Genomic DNA, 20055 nt, shown 5'->3' on the forward strand with positions numbered 1-20055 from the left:
ATCAGCCATATAGAATAAATTTGAAGGCATTATCTGTTGTGGTGTTTTTACCTGTTGAACAATTCATGCTATGATTAATAGATTCAGTAGCATTAACCTCTTAGCTAATTATGATGTTGATTTTGTTACAAAATTTATATCTCTTGTCTTTTCTTCTGTAAGTGTACTTAATTCCTGGCAGTAATTCCTGATGGAGATGGCTCATGTTTTATTTCCTATGTATTCTTATTAGTTATCTTGTTAAGATGTTTATTTTGAATTAAACTGATTTTCTTTTCTCTTTACTTCTTAATTTATGCCATCTGTATGATACTCACTTTCATTGATTGTCCTGCCATCATCAGCGATCTGTATGCTTACAAGCTTAGCTCAGATTTTTACCTCGTATGGAAAGTTCTCCCTGATAATCTAACTTGACCAATCACTCTTCTGTCATAATGTCTGCAATGGCCTTAGTTATCTAGAATTTGTGCTGTACTTCACAAGCCACTTTCATCTGTCTAGGTTTGTATGTCCCGTCTACCCAGCTAAAACTTAGCATCCTTTTGGTTCTTTGGCCTTTTTCACAGGGTGTTATTATGTCTGTTCTTCATACATTAATCAATGTTTAGTGGTTGGAGTATCTGTACTCAAAGCTCCCTCTTGTGGTGTTTATCGTAATATGAAGTGATTAACAGTGAAAATTATCTTTAATAAATATGAAATTAAAAAAAATATGAAATATGAGGTAATTTTCTAATACAATGCTAAACTTTTTTATCTCTGTTGTACATAATCAATGATGTTTATATGCTCACTTCCATGAGTGTATTCTAATTTTAATCAAATCGAAAACCTTTAGGAGGGTGCAGAGAAATCATACCACTTGTTTATAAGGTGAGTAAAAGTGATTTATGGAAAGAAAGGTGTAGAGTGTGAGAGCAGAAGAGTAGGTTAGAATATGGGATTTACAGAATAGTTCTACAAGCACATAAGCGAATATTAAATTCAGCTATTTAAATATCTGAAATTGTCTCTTAATAATAAATAAAATATAGCATATATAATTTTGTTTACTATTTTTAATTCAAGTACACATGGTTGAGTTAATTATGCTCTTTGGCTCATAGCTTATTGTCATTAGTAGTTTACACAAAGGCCCCAATTTTTTCAAAATTACATTTTCTCCCTTTCAGTTTCTGTCTTAATCTCTGTCCCTAATACACAGCTACTGTAATGTGGTTACTGTAAGCTCTTGCAGACTGTTAGTATAGTTTACATATGTATAAATAGTATAGTGGATGGTTGTCACTTTGTTTACCTTTTTGACTCAACGCTGTTTTATAGCTCTTCCTGATATATGTAAAAGTAGCTTACTGCTGTTTAGTGTTCTATAGTATCTATTAATTTTATTTACTATTTTTCCTTGTCTTGGATCCCTAAGTCGCACTCATCTCTCTGTTACCAGCAAGTACCATGCTGAACATCTTCATACATGTCTCGTGTCTATTCTTTTTTTTCCTCTCATGCCTATTCTGACAAGGGTTTCCTCTACATATAAACCCTAGAAGTGAAAATGTTGATTTAACTTTTGCTAATAGTGCATGAGAGATCCTGTCTCCCCCTGTCCTCACTCACCCTTCCTTTTATTCACTCTCTAAATCTTACCAGTTTCATTGGTGTAAGTTAGTAGCTTTTAAACTTTGTATTCATCCTGATAGTTGATGTTAAACCTTTCTCCATATACTTGTTGGTCTTTTTTGTGAACTTACCTGTGTTGTGTGTCTTTTGACTTTTTTAAAATTGGCTTCTTGTTGATGTGCAGGGATTCCTTATATAATCTGGGTGGTGATTCCACAGATAATCACTGATAATCATCTTCCAGTCTGCTACCCATCAGTGTCTTTGAACAGAATTCCTTAATTTTGATAGTAAAATATGTATTTTAAATACGGAACTTCAAAAATGTTTTACCTCAAACCTCCATTCTTCAAGTAATATTAATAATGAGATCAGTTACATAATGTTGAAGAACAGGGGAGTTTTTTTATTAAAACTGAAGAATGTAATTTATGATTTTGTTATGTTGTTAATGTGAATAGTGTTATTGCAAGTTTCAGGTTCATCACTTTGTTTGCCTTTGTTTGATAATTATGGCCTCAGTGCCATTAGAAACATTCATAGTTTCATTCTTCCTCATCTTTATATCTGTAGAAGGGATTGGCAAACTGGAGCACAGGGCCAAATCTGGCCTGTGGCTTGGTATTATATGCTTCCTGTGCTAAAAATGTTTTTTTCCATTTTTAAAAGACTGTTTTTAAAAAAAGAAGATATGCAGCAGACACCCTATGTGTCCCACAAAACCTAAAATATTTACTGCCTAGCTCTTTACAGAAAAAAATTTGCTAACCCTTTATCTATAATAAAGACAAAAATGCTTCAATTATTTTTTAGCTTTTCTGGCTTCCTATAAAACATTATGTCATGGATAAAAACAAAAATGAAATGTAGCTATAAAACTATAACCTATAAGGACCGAAATGGTTACTATCACAAATAAGAGTAGTGTTTCATTAAGTTCTATCATGGATAGATTGTAGATTACACAGTTTTCTAGATACTGTTATTTTTTCTCTCCCTGAAAAAAATATCTGGGTGTGAGTGAAAGTCACAGTATATTTACATGTAGATTACCTCAGTGACAGCCAAGAAGTACTACTTTAAATTACTTGCATTAATTACGCAAGTTGACTTCCCACTTTGCCAACCATTATGCATTTCATAGCAACCTTTACCACCTTTTAAGGGATGTTTTATGTTAGTATTTTAAATTACTGAAAATAGTATACGATTTTATCCATTAATATTCTGGTGTATACCATTTGATTAAATAGTGGCTGTAAATTTTTAGAAGCTAATAGGTAAAATGTTACTGTTCTTAACCTTTCTACAAGTGACATCAGTTTTTAAAATATAGGTGTTTCTACTGATGTCTCTGAAAAACCCTATTTTCTGCAAAATAATACATTTAAAAGAGCATGTTTATGGGAGCAGTAGAGACAGATCATTCAAAAGCTATGCAGCTTTGTAACCAGAGCTCTGATGAAAATAATAATTGGTACCCAGGGAATTGTTGGAATAACAGGCAGCTTTGTGCCTGTTGGTACCACAAAATGCTGGTGGAAATGGGTTTCTAAGCCATTTGGGCTGTCTTTTTAGATAGAACACAAGAAGCAGAACCTTCCACTAGCCAGGAATCTTACAAAGCAAGGAGGGAATGTGCCTCTCTGAGAAAGGGCCCCCTGGTACAGGTGCTCATTTTTAATTGTTAAAATGGATTGAACAGGCTCCTGCCTGTATAGCAGTCAAGCTGAAGCTTTCAGTGCTTCTGATAATTAAGAATTCCATTTACAGTTTTTCTTTTCCACCCTCACAAGAGGCATTTTGAATAGTTTCTTAGATCAACTCCAAGATTTATGATTGACCAATTTTGTGTTTTCAGTATATCTTTTGATATATGATATTTTATCAGTTATTAAACACTGGCTATACTTAGCAAGCACACAGTATCTGATCCATTTAAGATAAAGTACTTTTGAGGAAGCTTTTGAAAATGCATACCCGTTTATGTTGCTTTCCAGCTTAAAACCCTTCAGTAGATTTCTGTCACCTACTGAATAAAGTTCAAATTCCTTAGCTAGTCTTATGAAGTTTCTTATGACCCCTATCTACTTCTCAACCTCATTCTATCATTTGACCATTTGTTCAGAGGTCTTAAGTTACATATGGTTCTTTTTATATCATGGTAACTCATGATTCCTAGCCTTCATATATGCTGTCAAATATAGTCTGATTAGCAAATTCCTACTCACACTCTGAAACTCAGCCTGAAGTTTGCTTATCTTGTGAAAACTTTTTAGGTTGGCTCCTATCCTTTTGACATGTATCTTTTTTGGAGCCTGCCTGCCTTCCATTCTGCCTTCCTCCCCTTCCTCCCTGCCTGCCTGCCTTCCATTCTGCCTTCCTCCCTTCCCTCCTTTCTCTTTGTCACCATGAGTTGTTGAACACTTACATCTTCTCTCTCCCAGCCTGGAATCAAGCACTTCTGCAAGAAGCTCTAATTCCTTTTATTCAAGAGTGGTATTTAAAAAAATCAATATTTGCTCCCATTTATCATCACATTGAAAAGAATAAAATATCTAGGAATAAACCTACCTAGGGAAGTAGAAGACTTGTACTCCAAAAACTGTAAGACACTGATAAAAGAAATCGAAAGCAACACAAACAGATGGAAAGATATACCATGTTTTCAGATTGGAAGAATCAATATTGTTAAAATGGCCATACTACCCAAGGCAATCTACAGATTCAGTATAATCCCTATCAAATTACCAATGGCATTTTTTCACAGAATTGGAACAAAAAAATTTAAAATTTTAAAGACCCTGAATAGCTAAAGCAATCTTGAGAAAAAACAGAGCTGAAAGAATCAGGCTCCCTGACTTCAGACTATACCACAAAGCTGTAGTAATCAAAACAGTATGGCCCTGGCACAAAAACAGACACATAGATCAATGGAACAGGATAGAAAGTCCAGAAGTAAAGCCACACACTTACGGTCAAATTAATTTATGACAAAGCAGGCAAGAATATACAGTGGAGGAAAAGACAGTCTCTTCAATAAGTGGTGCTGGAAAAACTGGACAGCTACGTGTAAAAGAATGAAATTAGAACATTCTCTAACACCATATACAAAAATAAACTCAAAATGGATTAAAGACCTGAAAGTAAAGACCAAACACTATAAAACTCCTAGAGGAGAACATAGAACACTCTGACATAAATTGCAGCAGTGTTTTTTTGGATCTGTCACCTGGAGTAATGGAAATAAAAACAAAAATAAACAAATAGGATCTAATTAAATTTAAAAGCTTTTGCACAGCAAAGGGAACCATAAGTAAAACAAAAAGACAACCTATGGAATAGGAGAAAATATTTGCAAACAATGCAACCAACAGAGGATTAATTTCTAAAATATACAAGTGGTTCACACAGCTCAATAGCAAAAAAAAAAACAACCCAATCAAAAAATGGGTAAAAGATCTAAATAGGCACTTCTACAAAGAAGACACACAGATGACAGGCACATGAAAAAAATGCTCAACATCACTAATTATTCAAGAAACGCAAATCAGAGCTACGAGGTACCACCTCACGCTGATCAGAATGGCCATCATTAAAAAGTCTACAAATAATAAGTACTGGAGAAGGTATGGTGAAAAAGAACCCTCCCACACTGTTGGTGGGAATGCAAATTGGTGTAGCCATTATGGAGAACAGTATGCATGTTCCTTAAAAAACTAAAAATAGACTTACTGTATGATCCTGCCATGTGATTCCTGGGTGTATATCTGGCGAAAACTCAATTCAAAAAGATACATGCAGCCCAGTATTCTTAGCATCACTTTTTACAATAGCCAAAACATAGAAGCAACTTAAATGTCCATTGACAGATGACTGGATATAGAACATGTGAGATACACACACAGACACACAGAACACACACACACACACACACACACACACACACACACACACACACACACACACACACAGGAATACTATTCAACCATAAAAAGGAATGAAATAATGTCATTGGCAGCATGGATGATTCTAGAGATTATCATACTAAGTGAAGTCAGTCAGTCAGAGAAAGACAAATATCATATGATATCACTTATATGTGGAATCTAAAAAATGCTACAAACAAATTTATTTACAAAACAGAAACTTCTCAGACATAGAAAACAAACTTGTGGTTCCCAGCAGGGGAAGGGGGAGGGAGGGATAAATTGGGAGTTTGGGATTGGCAGATATAAACTATTGTGTACAGAATAGTTGAACAAGGTCCTACTGTATTCAATGAAATATAGGGAACTATATTCAATGGGTTGTAGTGACTTGCAATGAAAAAGAATGTGTGTGTATAAAAATATAACTGAATCACCACACCGTATACCAGAAACTAATACAGCGTTGTAAATCTACTATACTTCAATAAAAATAAATAAATAAATGTCAGTCAATACTTGGGTACCAGATACACCCATTGCTCCTAGAATGTTACTACTTCTAGGCACTATCAGTGGACATATGTATATTGTATACACTATATTTACTAACCCACATACACACACATGTTCATATTTAATTCTGTACTTATCTGTTTGTATATAAACTATATTAAAAATTAAGAGTTCATATTGATACTTCAGATTGTAGTCCTGCACCACAGGGTTCATTTTAGTCTTCCTCCTTTCTTTTTGCACTTTTCTTTTTTGGACAATGAGAAACCTGTTGTTATCTACACTTGTTCAACCCTAGTATACACATAAAATTTGTTTCAAATTGCCAATCTCTTACTCCTGTGACAGACAGATTTACTAACTAGGATGTGTTATGTGCAGATATTTTTGTGTTTAGCAGTATAGCATTCATTTAAAATAACTGTTTTCCAGAGTTACCTAGGTCAGTTCTTTTCTTCCCAACCCTCTTTGGTGTGATTGTGTTATTTAATTTATGAAACAGGTTCATTTCTTACCGTTGGTATTCCATTTAGAGTTACCCCATATCCAGTTGATTTTAATTGTTTAATTTTTGGATATGTGAAGCATTTCTCTGGTTTAAGGGTCAGAACTAAACAAATTGCATTCTTAGAGACGGATCACTGCCTCCTTGCCCTACTTCTCTTTTCCTATACTGGCTTCTTTCTACCCCTTTTCCACTCACCCTCTGTAGATAAATCAATCTTTAATTTAGTTTCTGGTTTAGCTTTCCTGTATTTCTTTAGAATAGGGTGAGAAATTTATCATAAATATAGATTATATATTCATCGAATTTGAGAATTTCCCAATGAGACAGTGTTTAAATATCCTTTCCAAATATTTACTTAAAAAAGTTTTAACCATCAGTATGCTTGCCAGAAATTGTGGTTAGAATATTAATTTTTTAAAAGCAGAGTACCAGTGACATAGTTTACCTAGTAAAAATTTCTCAGTCCTACCAAAATACTTACTCTGTAAGTGATTGGTTATTCAGACTGATTTCCATCTTACCTTTGCCGTTTTCATCATTGTGAAACTTTACGTTTAGGCTCATTTGGACTTCACTGCATTTCTTGAACTTGGTTTATATAAAATAATTTTTGTTCCTTTGTTTTTGCCCTTTTTTCTGAGTTTCCATACCAACTTTCTTTCCTTTGAAGCCTAATTTGTCTATCCTTTACAGCCTAACTTTATACCAATTCTTTTTTGTGTTTTACCCTTTTCTCGTCTTCCTCTGAACCTTTGAATGCTAAATAATTTTTCTTTTAGTGGCATTGTTGTGTGTGTGTGTGTGTGTGTGTCCAGTTACGTTTTGGCTCTTAAGTCTCGCAAGATCCATTTTTTTGAAGTCTAATTTCTGTGGATACGTGTGAAATGAGATTTTGTTTACCCTGTAAGTCTCTATGTAAAATTTTCCTCCAGTAGAAGTCTAAAATATAGGATAGTTCATGATAAAAATTAACTGTATACCCTGCCTTTTGTAGTCAGGCACTGTCTTCTTCATTTTTTATCCTAAGTAGTAACCCATATAAACCATTACCCTCATAATTTGCTCAATTATTTGCAAAATGTTAATTTTATTAATTAATGTTCAGTCTAAAAATGACCTCTACTTGCTGTATACTTGGAAAAATAAAATCATTAAGTTATTCCTGTTGATTTGAGGAATGAAAAGGTTGCTTTTGAAGTGAATTTCCCATATTTAACATATTTTATTACACTTAAATAAAAATATTTACACAAATCATGTTTATAAATACATTAAACTTCCTTTTACCAAGGTGGTCATAATACTTAGTGTTTTGGTAGTTTGTATAGCTTCCTTAGAAGGAATGTAGGTGACACATTCTTTACTGGGCAGGTAAAGGATATGAAGGGCATTTAGACTAACATGTAAAATCTTTGCAAGTTTGAACAGAGCTGGAGATGAACAAGGGTTACTCAGCACTGTACTGCTGTATCCTATAGTGGTTTAATCTTGCAAAATATACACATAATACAAATATATATAATACACATGCTACAAAATACACACATAGTTCATATCTACAATGGTTCTTAGCCTTGTCAAAAAGACATCAGATAGGGATTATCTTATTATTCACTGAAACTAAACATAGAAAGGGGTGTTTTTATCATTTTGCCAAATATCTTGATGCTGCAGCTCTGTATTCTAAATATACAACCTGGAGGTGTGGCTCTCAAACTATTAAGATCTTGATTTAAACATTTGATCTGTTTCCTCCAGTTTTTTCTTGGTCTAAGAAGAACCATTTTCTTTTATCCATCCTCTAGAGGCCTTAATCTTAATTACTGCAGTTTCTTTGGAAATATCAAAGCTTCCTTTCTCTAATGATTCTTTTTTTTCCCCCAGATTAGGTGCCTTAAGACCACATTTTGTACTTCCCTTGTAACTTATAGTGTTAGAAAAAGAAACAAAAAAATGTAGATTTACATGGAATTCCCATGGAGTTGACCACCTTTGATGAAGCTTTCTGTATCTCAGAGTTCGAAAATTATCCCTGATCTCCCATAATCCAGACATTTGTATGCATTTTATAATGTATTTATCCCCTGTCCTTCCAAAGCCATGTCAACAATGAAGGTCTGTTGGTAGCAATGTATAGTCACTGTATCTGTAAGAATAAATGAATTAGTTTTGCTTATGCGTGTATGTGTTTACACACATTTTATATACATCTTTCTTTCTCTTTGTACTTCACCCAGACAGGCATGGTGCATTGTGATACAGCAGTTGGAACACCTGATTATATATCACCTGAAGTTCTGAAATCACAAGGGGGTGATGGTTACTATGGAAGAGAATGTGATTGGTGGTCTGTGGGTGTTTTCCTTTTTGAGATGCTGGTGGGTAAGTAAATATTTTAACTTGTTCTTTTTTCAAAACCCATCTTATAATACTGTATTACTAAGTCAAGAATTTGAGACTGTAAGGAGATTAATTGCCTCTGTCCTAGGGAAGAAGTGGAATTTCTGGAAACTTTGAATTAATGGTTTCTGGTATGACTGATTATTGTAAAATTAAAACCAAGCTTCATCCTGCCACAGTGATTGAGTAGAATTTGAAAGGACTTAAAATTATACTGCTGGAAAGTAGTCCTCCAATAGACGTTTTTGTATTAACAAAATATTAGAACAAGAAGCAAGTTTACAGCTGCAATGGGCCTTCCTTCTAAGATTTTCTTAATCAGTAGTATTTATTGAAAATATTTGAAATTATAAGGCTGTTAGTACTTGTTTCAATAATAATAGAGAACTGAAAGTACTTTGTTTATGTAATTATGTAATTTTTGTAAGCTGTATTTCTTATATTTATTACTTGTATATATATTCAGTGATTCCAGTAAAACAAATCATAAATATAATTATTGACCATTTGACTATCAAGATGAATGTATTTTATAATGTTTTGATCTCAGAAAACTGAGAGGCAAGTTTAATAATTTCTTTCACTTTGACCAAATCAAAATTTGAAAGGCTTATGTATTTCAAAACTTTTATTTATATCATAGATTTCATTTTTTAAATTCCTAAGTACTAGAGTCACAGAAATATCTTCTGACCAAGGTAGCCAGTGACTGAATTACCTGGCTTAGGGATGAGGCGAGATATAGCTAAGTCTACTTTTCTGAAGCAAATGTGTTAAGGCTAATATCATTATATGAAATGACTTTAGAATTGAAAATGTAATTTTAGAAGTTGGGGAATTTATTCTCTAGGAGATGACTCTAAAAGAAATTGGTAATGTAAATCTATAAAATCTGTATAATAATTGGGTATGCTTGTTGCTTTAAAAAATCAGAAGAAATTTAAGTAACAATTAGTCATGGAACTTTTTTGTGACATAAAGTGCCTTCTCTTGATGACCGTCTGTGTGTGTATAGCATTTATGTTGCTGTGCCTAGTCTCATGTCATGCTGTGACCTACTTTGTTTTCAACCTTTGTCTTTGTTGTGGGTCTCTTCAAACACCACATATTCTCAGCTAGCTGTCTATTCTCCACACCACTGGGTCCTAGCTGATGGTGCATTAGATATGTCTTACAATCTTTTGAAAGTAGAATATATTCCTTCATTTGTCTAGAGTCTCCTAGGGATTTAAAGAATACTGTACTTTGGAGGAAGTCCCATGACTCATTTGAAGAGACCAATTAAATCTCCTACTACTGTTTTTAACTTAGAGCTGAATTTAATGAGTTTGAATGGCACTGATTTGCAGTATTCTTTGCCTGCTCTGGTGCTTGCTCAGGTTGGTTGGCACTGGACTTCATTTAAAGGAATCCACTGCAGTTAAAATCTTGAATTCAAAGCTCTCCTCTGCCACCCTTTGCAAACAATAACTACTGAGTACCGCTTTTTGGCTGATTTAGGAAAGTCTGGTTTGTATTAAGGGGACTTGTAGTTAAGGCATTCTGGCAAGGCCTTTAACCCTTGTGGCTTTAGATGAATACTGGCCAAAATGATGCCTTGAACTTTTTCTGTCTTTACACTTGCCTCTTTATCACAGTCGTTAGTTAGCAGGAACACTGCATTGGAAGACTTTCTGCCATTTTCAACTCTAGGTGTGTCAGTTTAGGCAAATTACACATCATCTATCTGGGCCTAGCTACCTCATACGTAAAGTGACAGGGCTGATCTAACTCTTAGAGCTGCACTGTCTAGTCTGTCACGAATGGTTTATATCTACACTGTTCAGTATAGTAGGCACCTGCCACATCAAGCACTTGAAATGTGGCTGGTATGACTAGGGAGCTGAATTTTTCATTTTATTTAATTTTAATTAATTTTAACTTTAAATTGCACATGTGGCTAGTGACTACTGTATTATACAACACAACTCTGGAGAGTAATCTCAAAAGGCTCATTCAGCTGAAGCATTAGAAGACTCACTGATCTGACCCCACCTAGTAATCTTTTAAATTATTCAATAAATTGGTTTTTTTCCTATTATACATTAAAAAATGCAACAAATTCTAACTAGAGCTAGTATTGATTTTATTTTGCTCTTTAAGTTCAGCGGTTCATCGGTATGGTTAAAATTTAAATATATTCTTGATGTGTGGCTGAGATTCCTCGTAAACCTTTTGTTCTTCCATGAATGTGAAAATTTTAAATTTAACGTATTAAATACTAGGTAAAACATTTTAGTTTGTATTCTATATTACATTCTGTGTCTTCTTTCTTGGAATTTTAGGAGACACTCCATTTTATGCAGATTCACTTGTAGGGACATACAGCAAAATCATGGATCATAAAAACTCACTATGTTTCCCTGAAGATGCAGAAATTTCTAAACATGCGAAGAATCTCATCTGTGCCTTCTTAACAGATAGGTAATATGCATTTAATTTCTTTGTAGAAAATCCTTTAACTTTTGGATTTATAGAAATGAAAGCATACCTAACTCTTACTTACATACGAAATCAATCTTTCTCTTTATCCAAATTGCATTTAGTTCTGGCTTATCCTTTTCCTACTTCTGAGCCTGGTGTTGGGTTGCCCCTGTCATTTTGTATGTGCAGCTCAGTGGTAATCCAACTCTAATCTTAGCCCTCATGTCCAAAAAGAGAAAAACAGAACTTTGTAAAATAAACGCATTTGTGAGAAATAAAACTTTTTTTCATATTTTAGCCTCTAAGGTGGTTAAGCTATATTGCTCTTGATTGTATAACTTTTGAGAGAAGAACATTTTGTGTAGATAAATAACTCAAAAACTAATAATCTTAAAAAATACCTGTGTTTGACTTGGGAGTGCCTCCTTCCCAGTCCTTTTAATTTGCATTTGAATGTGAGCAGTTCTGTCCTGGAAAGTCTGTATTTCTCAAAACAAAACAGATGAACATTGTTTTGAAAACCTACCTCAAAAAGAGAAGCTAGAAAGCTATTCAGAGTTTCTTCCTTGCCCTCTCTAGTCAGTTCTTTCCTGGTTTCCCATTTCATATTTGTGGTAGGAGCCAAAGGACCAGGACATACCAGTGGATGCTTGCACCTCAGTCTAGACTTAACTCACTAGCTGTATGATTTTAGGAAAATTATTTTAACTTTGAGGGAAATAATTTTACTCATTCTTCAAATGATGAGATCAGATTAGATGATAGCTAAAGGCATTTCTAGCTCTAAGGTGCTATGACTCCTCCGCACACCTTGTTGTTTGTTAGCCAGTTGCTGTTACAAGCAGTCCTGCAGTGACTGTCCTCATACATTTATATTTGCATACTTTCTGTAGGATAAAAATCTTAAAGGTGGATTTCTGGGATGCACATTTTAAAATCGACCTACTTGAGTTGCAAATTTGACCCCCATTATTAATAATTGTTTCCCTAATTGTCATCAAACTAAGTGTTATGAATTTTTCCTTTTTCCACACAAAGCAAGGAAAATTATTTATATTTTTTTCATGAGAGAGCTTAATCATTTTTATATGTTTATCAATGATTTGTAAAAGAAAACTTTAAGATTATCAATTACCTGATTAATAAACAATTTATGCTGATAAGCTCAAATTCTGTATAATGTTTTATTTGAGGACTGGATGATGGGCTTGATGGGGGATGACCATAATTTGTGTTGAAACGTAAAATATAAAACAGTTTGATATAGTGTATGTTAATAGAATTTAGTGGCATTAGTATGGCTAGGAGCACTTCCCTCTAAAAGTTCATAGGTTTTCATGTTTATATTAAACGTAACTCCAGGGGCACATTAAAAAAACAGATAGTTTTTATTTCCATACAGTTTTCATTGAAAACTCAAAAGGTCAGAGAATAAAATTATTAGTAACATTTTTCTTATGTTGACAATGATAATTTTAATATTAGTGTAATGTATATTTATATTTAATAATTTATATTTAATATAAGTATAGAGATATCTAGAGCAAATATGGATAGCTTCAAACATAATATATGAGTTCTTTTTAAGAAGGGGAGAGAATTTTTTAAATAACATTTCATTAGAGAGATTTTGAAAAACTCTTCTGTGTCAAAAGTTACACCTCCATCCATTTTACATCCTGAAGTTGGTCTTGTGGTTTTGGCACACACCAGTGATTTTTTTAATTAAAAGTCTCATATGTACTTTTGACACAAAGTATAGATGGAAACGTGTTTTCTTTTCCATAGCATTTACTATCATATACTATAAAATTGAGATTGCTTATTTTTGAGAAACATTTAAGCTGAAGCTTTTAAGCTCAAACTCATTTGTGATCCTTATTTCATTTCAATTCTTGTTGAGATGAGTTGTATTTATAATATCTTACTCTTTATAATACAATTTTTAACTGCATTGTTTAGGGAGGTACGACTTGGGAGAAATGGGGTAGAAGAAATCAAACAACATCCTTTCTTTAAGAATGATCAGTGGAATTGGGATAACATAAGAGAGAGTAAGTCAATAAATTTAAATATTTTAAATATTTCCATTCCAGCACATTTTAAATCTCAAAAATTGATTCCTCTTTTGAATTAACAAATATGTCTGGAACACTTAATGCCAATTTTTAAATTGAGAGGTTTCATTTCAGTTTGTTCTGAAGCAATATTTATAACTAAATTAATATTACCTCAGTATCTTAACAAACTAGTATATATTTATTTCCTGCTGCTTCTATAATAAATATTATAGGTTTCTTAATTTGTCAAGCTAAGTTTTATGGCCCTTAATAATTTTCAGATTGGGGAAAATGTAATTCTTTAATTCAAATATTTGAATTAATGAATCAGTAATTATTTATGGAAACCATACTTTGGTGAATACTAGGATAAACATAGTAATTCATTTTAAATTTATGTGTACTTGATATTAATTCATCTTAAGAGTAAGAAGTATTTCTGCTTAAAGAATGTAGAAAACTGAAGGCTAAAGAATGTTTACCAAGTTATTACTGCTTGTAATTTTAATACCTAGAATAATATATGCTTTCCTTATTTAATTGATTTACCTATGTTTAAAACTGATCTAATATAATCATTAAACACCTACAAAATGTTAAATCTTTGAAACGATAAAATAGAAAGTCTATTAATAAAATTTTTTATAGTAAATCATAGTATTGTTAATCACATATCTCTATATGTTAATATTAATATATTAATAATACAAAATGAGTAATACAAAACAAGATGAGGGTGGCTTATATTTTTTCATCATATATATTATTATTAAATAATTTGGTTTTTTTTTCCTTTTAATAGCGGCAGCTCCTGTGGTACCTGAACTCAACAGTGACATAGACAGCAGCAATTTTGATGATATTGAAGATGACAAAGGAGATGTGGAAACCTTTCCAATTCCTAAAGCTTTTGTGGGGAATCAGCTGCCTTTTATAGGATTTACCTATTATAGAGAAAATTTGTATGTGATTTGTTTTGTTACATTTTTATTGTTTTTAGCATCTAGCTATAAAGAGTTATCTTAACTTTGAGACTCTGAATTATGGAAGATAAAGTGTTAATTTGTTTTAAACTGAATTTTTTCAATGACTATTATATGATATTCATTTACAAATGAATGTAAGGCAGTGTTCTGTATTCTTTGGGGGATATAGATTAAGACCAAATACCTGCTTTTGAAGGAGCTTGTCAACTAATGAAGGATATAAAGGAATTACATAGTCATAATGAAGGGTAGAATGTGATACTTGCCTTAAGAAAGGTACCAAAAAGATCTGAGATGGTTCAGACAAAAAATAAAAGTCACATCTCTTTGGGATGAGGGTAGGGGGAAGTCAGGTAAGACTTCAGGGAAGAGGTGGCATTTTAGTCTAAAGATAAGAAAAGGTTTTGAGTGTCCAAGACATAGGGAGGTTAGGTGAGTGTGTTGGGGAAGTTAACAGTGGGAGCAAAAGCTTGTGATGTAAGCATAGGTTGGGAGCAGAGTAGTCTAGTCCAGCAGGGCTCAAATACAGGGTGTGTATCACTGTTGTCTAACCACTTGGAGGACTCAGACTGTGGTTTTCTTGCCTGTAATCCCTCCATCTAGTGCAGAGCTTGGCACAGGATCATCCCATAAATATTGGTCAGTGAGTATTGGGTATAAGATTAGAAAATAGATAGGAATTGGAATTTAGGGAAAGACAGGGCAAGAATAGTGAACAGCTGTGGGAAGGGACTTTTGACTTTGACAGGCAGTGAGGAGCCACTGAAAACTGTTAAATAGTTGAGTGAAGCACTAAAGACATTTGAGAAACATATTTATGAAATTTTTGATACTAACATGCATGTAATGAGGAGATCAACCATTACAGTTTGCCCAGGACTGAGGGGTTTCCTAGAATGTAGTGTGGGACTTTAATGCTAAAATCGAGAAAATCCCAGGCAAACAAGGATGAGTTGTTCATCTGCTAAAGACAGTATTCTGAAAACTACTGTAATACTAACTAAAATGAGAATATCAGTGCCAGGAGAAACCCAAGCATGTTTTATAAGCAGCGAGTAAGGACCCAGTTAAGAGAAACTGACAGTTAAATAGAAGTGATGATTTATGTATTAAGACCTGGAGATCAAGAGATGTTATCTTTGAAAAGGAGGAGAGACATCCCTTTCTAGAAAATTTCTAGAAAAGAAGAATAAAATAGTTACTCAAAATGAAAGGAAGTGGGGAAGTGATTCCAGCCTCAACAATGTTAAGACTAGAACATCTGAAAGAATTGAGAGGGAAATATACCTTCATTTAATAATATATATTGAAGTGAAAAGAAAAAGTCTTTGTGGTTGGAATTTAATTCTGAGAATAACTCAGTATTAGAAAATGAATTAAAATGACATGCAAAAGAATTTATTTCCTGCCTTTCCTTCTAGGTTATTAAGTGACTCTCCTCCCTCTTGTAGAGAAAATGATTCAATACAGTCAAGGAAGAATGAAGTATGTATAAAATTTTACTACTCTGTTTTAATCACATGTCCAAGTATTTTAGTAATATCTATGCTTTTTAAAAGTTCACTGATGCTACTTTTAGATAGCATTTTTTTGTTGCAGTCCAGTTCAGCATAACATTGAAATGATTCATATTTGACAAGAATCATTGTGTGAGATCCAAGGGCTAATAAAAAGATAATTCTACATGGGTTTAGGCTTAGTTTTAGTAACAAAAGTGATGGAATAAGTTTACAGGCAGCTGTTTTTTCTATTAGTTAGGAAATACTACAAGTATTATAAAAGAATATAGATAATTAGCTATAAGAATACAGAAATAGTAGAGAGATTTAAATTTTGAATATTTATCAATCAATTCATATGAAGGATAGTTTTATCAAACTGTTGCAATTTTTAAAAAAAGTTTTATGTACTGTTATTTTGTGACATCTATAATTTGTAACTGCATACAGAGCTAAATCATACACACATATATACACATAAATGAGGATGCTAAACATATTTCTCTTCAAAACTTATAAAAACTAAAAAGAATTGGTAAGATAATTTTGGTATGATTTGTGTTTTAGGCATTTTACAGAGCATAACAAGCATTTTTATTTTTGTTTTGTTTTAAATAGGAAAGTCAAGAGGTATGTTGAAGTCAAATATGTTGAAAAACAGAAACACTCACCACTCTGGCGCTGTTTTGATATAATCATGTTCTACCTAGCTTTGGAGTACTTCATCTACCCAAGAGAGAATTTCCCAACCTTTTTTCTACCAAGTATTCCTTTCATTATTGCTCTTATGGCTCTGTTGTTTAAAATATGTATTATGTAATTTTCTTCTTTTTATTTATTAAGGATATATAACTAGCAGCAAGAACTTTGGATTAGCTTGTGATAACTGTTGTGATCAAATTATACTAATGCAGTAGCAGCCAAAAGCTGTTAAACTTGACTAGTTACTGGCCTATATTTTATTACTAGGAAAATAAACAATTTTGCTTAAGATACATGAAATATTTAAGAAATCATGGAGAACCTAATAAAGCATAGTGGAAAGAACATTGGCCTTGGAATCTAACAGACTTGGGTCTATTTTGGGCATTGCCACTTGCTAGCTGTTAACCTTTTTCGGATCTCTTTATTGAATAGACACAACACTACCCATCTTTTTAGTTTTTGTTTAAACTAATGGGACAATATTTGTAAAGTGCCTCCTGCTATTATACTTAAAACACAAAAGGAACTCAAAAATTTTATTCTTTATACAGGCAATAATGCTCCAAAAATGGATTATTTACTATTTTCTGTACTTTACTACTACTAAAGTTAGTTTAAAGATTAACATATCAGGCTGATAAGAAGAGTTAAAGTATGGCAAGATGACTTGTAATTAATTAGCTGTCATTTATCCAAAATAGTTATTGATGACAACTTTTTACTGTGTTGTGCCTGGCACAGTGTAGGAAGATATAAAGAAGAGCTTATATTCTTTTTCTTTTCTTTTCTTTTCTTTCCTTTTTTTTTTTTTGAGATAAAATTGGTGTGTAACATTATATATAAGTTTCAGGTGTACAGCATTATGATTCTGCATCTGTGTCCATTGCAATGTGATCATCACCAAAAGTCTAGTAATCATCCATCACCATACATTAGACCCCCTTCACTCATTTTGTTCACCCCCAACCCCCTTTCCCTCTGGTAACAACCAGTCTGTTCTCTGTCTTTGAGTTTTTTTCTGTTTTTTTCTTTCCTTTTTAAAAATTTGTTTCCACATAGATGATACCGTACACTTTTTGTCTTTCACCTTCTGACTTCTTTCACTTAATGTAATACTCACAAAGTTCATCCATGTTGCAGATGGCAAGATTTCATTCTTTTATATGGCTGAGTAGTATTCCAGTGTTTATATGTACCACACTGTCTTTATCCATTCATCCATCGATGGATACTTAGGTTGTTTCCGTATCTTTGCTATTGTAAATAATGCTGCTGTGGACATTAGGGACATATATCTTTTCGAATTAGTGTTTTCATATTCTTCAGATAAATTCCCAGAAGTGGAATAGCTGGATTGTATGGTAGTTCTGTCCTTATCTTTTTGAAGAATCTACATATATTTTCTGTAGTGGCTGTACCAATTTATGTTCTCATCATCAGGGCACAGGGTTCCCATTTCTCCACATGCTCTCCACCTTTTGTTATTTCTTGTCTTTTTGATGATAGCCATCTAACAGGTGTGAGGTAATTAATATTTTATTGTGTATTTCATTTGCATTTCCCTAATAATTAGTGATTTTGAGCATCTTTTCATGTCTGATGGCTATCTGTATGTCTTCTCTGGAAAATGGGAAGGTCTTATATTCTTATTTTTTAATAAATTTTTATTGAAGTATAGTCAGTTTACAACGTTACATCAATTTCTGGTGTACAGTATAATACTTCAGTCATATATGAACATACATATATTTGTCTTCATAATTTTAACCGTAAGTTATAAGATATTGAATATAGTTCCCTGTGCTATACAGTATAAACTTGTTTATCTATTTTATATATAGTAGTTAGTATCTGCAAATCTCAAACTCCCAATTTATCCCTTCCCACCCCATTTTAAGAATATATTAATATATTTTTAGCATGTTCAAATATTCCAAATACTTGTTTCAAATATAGACCTTTTATCTATTACCTTGTAAGCACAAATGTTGATAGTGTTTTTAAATAAATAATCTAAAAAAGAACAATGAAGGATATCAGAGGATATCCTTTATTCATAATGAATAAGAAACTTGACATCATAAAAGAATTCTGCTGCAATTAAAGCATCTCGTTTTCATGTTTACATAGTGTGTTTATACATACACTTGTACTGTGATAGTCAGAAAGAAGAGATGGAGGATTTTTTTCCCTCTGTCAATAAAAATCACATTAAGAAGGTGCAACTACTATACCTTATTAAGTTGAAAGAGAAGATTCTCATTGTTTTAAGCCTCTCATCGTTTAAATGTGATCAAACTTTATAATTATAGTTTCTTACTTTCTGACAGATTCAGAAAAAACTGTACACATTAGAAGAACACCTTAGCACTGAGATACAAGCCAAAGAGGAACTAGAGCAGAAGTGCAAGTATGTTGTGTAGATAATTAAATGTTATATTTTAAAATATAAGTTTAAACATTTTACTAAAAAAGGAGAGCTACAAAGTAATTATATAATTATTTTACAATTTATGGTAAATGTCTTTATTGTAAATTAGAGAGTTATTTACTGTTTCCTTTGAAACTTTTTAGATCTGTTAATACTCGTCTAGAGAAAGTAGCAAAGGAGCTAGAAGAAGAGGTAAAGTTGCTCTACACTTTTATTAACATTTTTGTTCATAAAAAGCTTTGATGCCTAACTTATCTGCAGAGTTCTCTTGGTACCATATTAATACATGTCTTGATATATAGTAAAATCTGCCTTGTATCATTGGTGGACAGAGCTCAAATTAGAGGGAACCTTAATAATAGCCTACTTTTGTTGAGTTTTTACAAATGAGTTAATTTAGCATACATAGATATTTCAAGTTAAAAAATTGTATTCATGTTAATGACATGGCTTAAAATGGAAATTGACGGTTGTTTCTTTTTTTTATTTAGATTCATAGTTTGTATTAAGTAAAGATGGTTCAGTGGTGATGGAATGTTATGGAAATTTTGACTTTTAATAGTAAAACACTTATGGTCTTGCTTATTTAAGAATAGTATGCTATTTTAAAAACATGGAAAACGTAGTTTTGACAAAATAGCAGTTAATAGCTTTTTTAAAGGTCTTTTTTTAATCTATTTGCTATAACTGGAATATTTTTGTTTTTATTTGATTTTTATACATATTTTCCTTTGACAATAACCTCAAGCATTATTTCAGATTAACTTACGGAAAAATGTGGAATCAGCATTAAGACAATTAGAAAGAGAGAAGGCGCTTCTTCAGCACAAAAATGCAGAATATCAGCGGAAAGCTGATCATGAAGCAGACAAGAAACGAAATTTGGAAAATGATGGTTTGTGGTGTAGAATGTTAAATACTTACTAAGAAAAAATTAA

The 20055-nt window shown here is 32.6% G+C and overlaps 1 protein-coding gene across 1 annotated transcript in view; it reads left to right on the top strand.

Moving 5' to 3' along the window:
• Positions 1–20055, top strand: part of ROCK2 (Rho associated coiled-coil containing protein kinase 2) — a 120489-nt gene that overhangs the window by 73730 nt on the left and 26704 nt on the right. The window contains exons 6-14 of the mRNA XM_072938206.1: positions 8811–8955; positions 11298–11436; positions 13399–13490; positions 14299–14458; positions 15904–15967; positions 16600–16611; positions 19017–19096; positions 19261–19309; positions 19877–20012. Coding sequence (XP_072794307.1) covers positions 8811–8955; positions 11298–11436; positions 13399–13490; positions 14299–14458; positions 15904–15967; positions 16600–16611; positions 19017–19096; positions 19261–19309; positions 19877–20012 — 877 coding nt within the window. The remainder of the gene's footprint in view (positions 1–8810; positions 8956–11297; positions 11437–13398; positions 13491–14298; positions 14459–15903; positions 15968–16599; positions 16612–19016; positions 19097–19260; positions 19310–19876; positions 20013–20055) is intronic.

Source organism: Vicugna pacos, chromosome 15 (assembly GCF_048564905.1).
Source record: "Vicugna pacos chromosome 15, VicPac4, whole genome shotgun sequence".
Taxonomy (NCBI): domain Eukaryota; kingdom Metazoa; phylum Chordata; class Mammalia; order Artiodactyla; family Camelidae; genus Vicugna; species Vicugna pacos.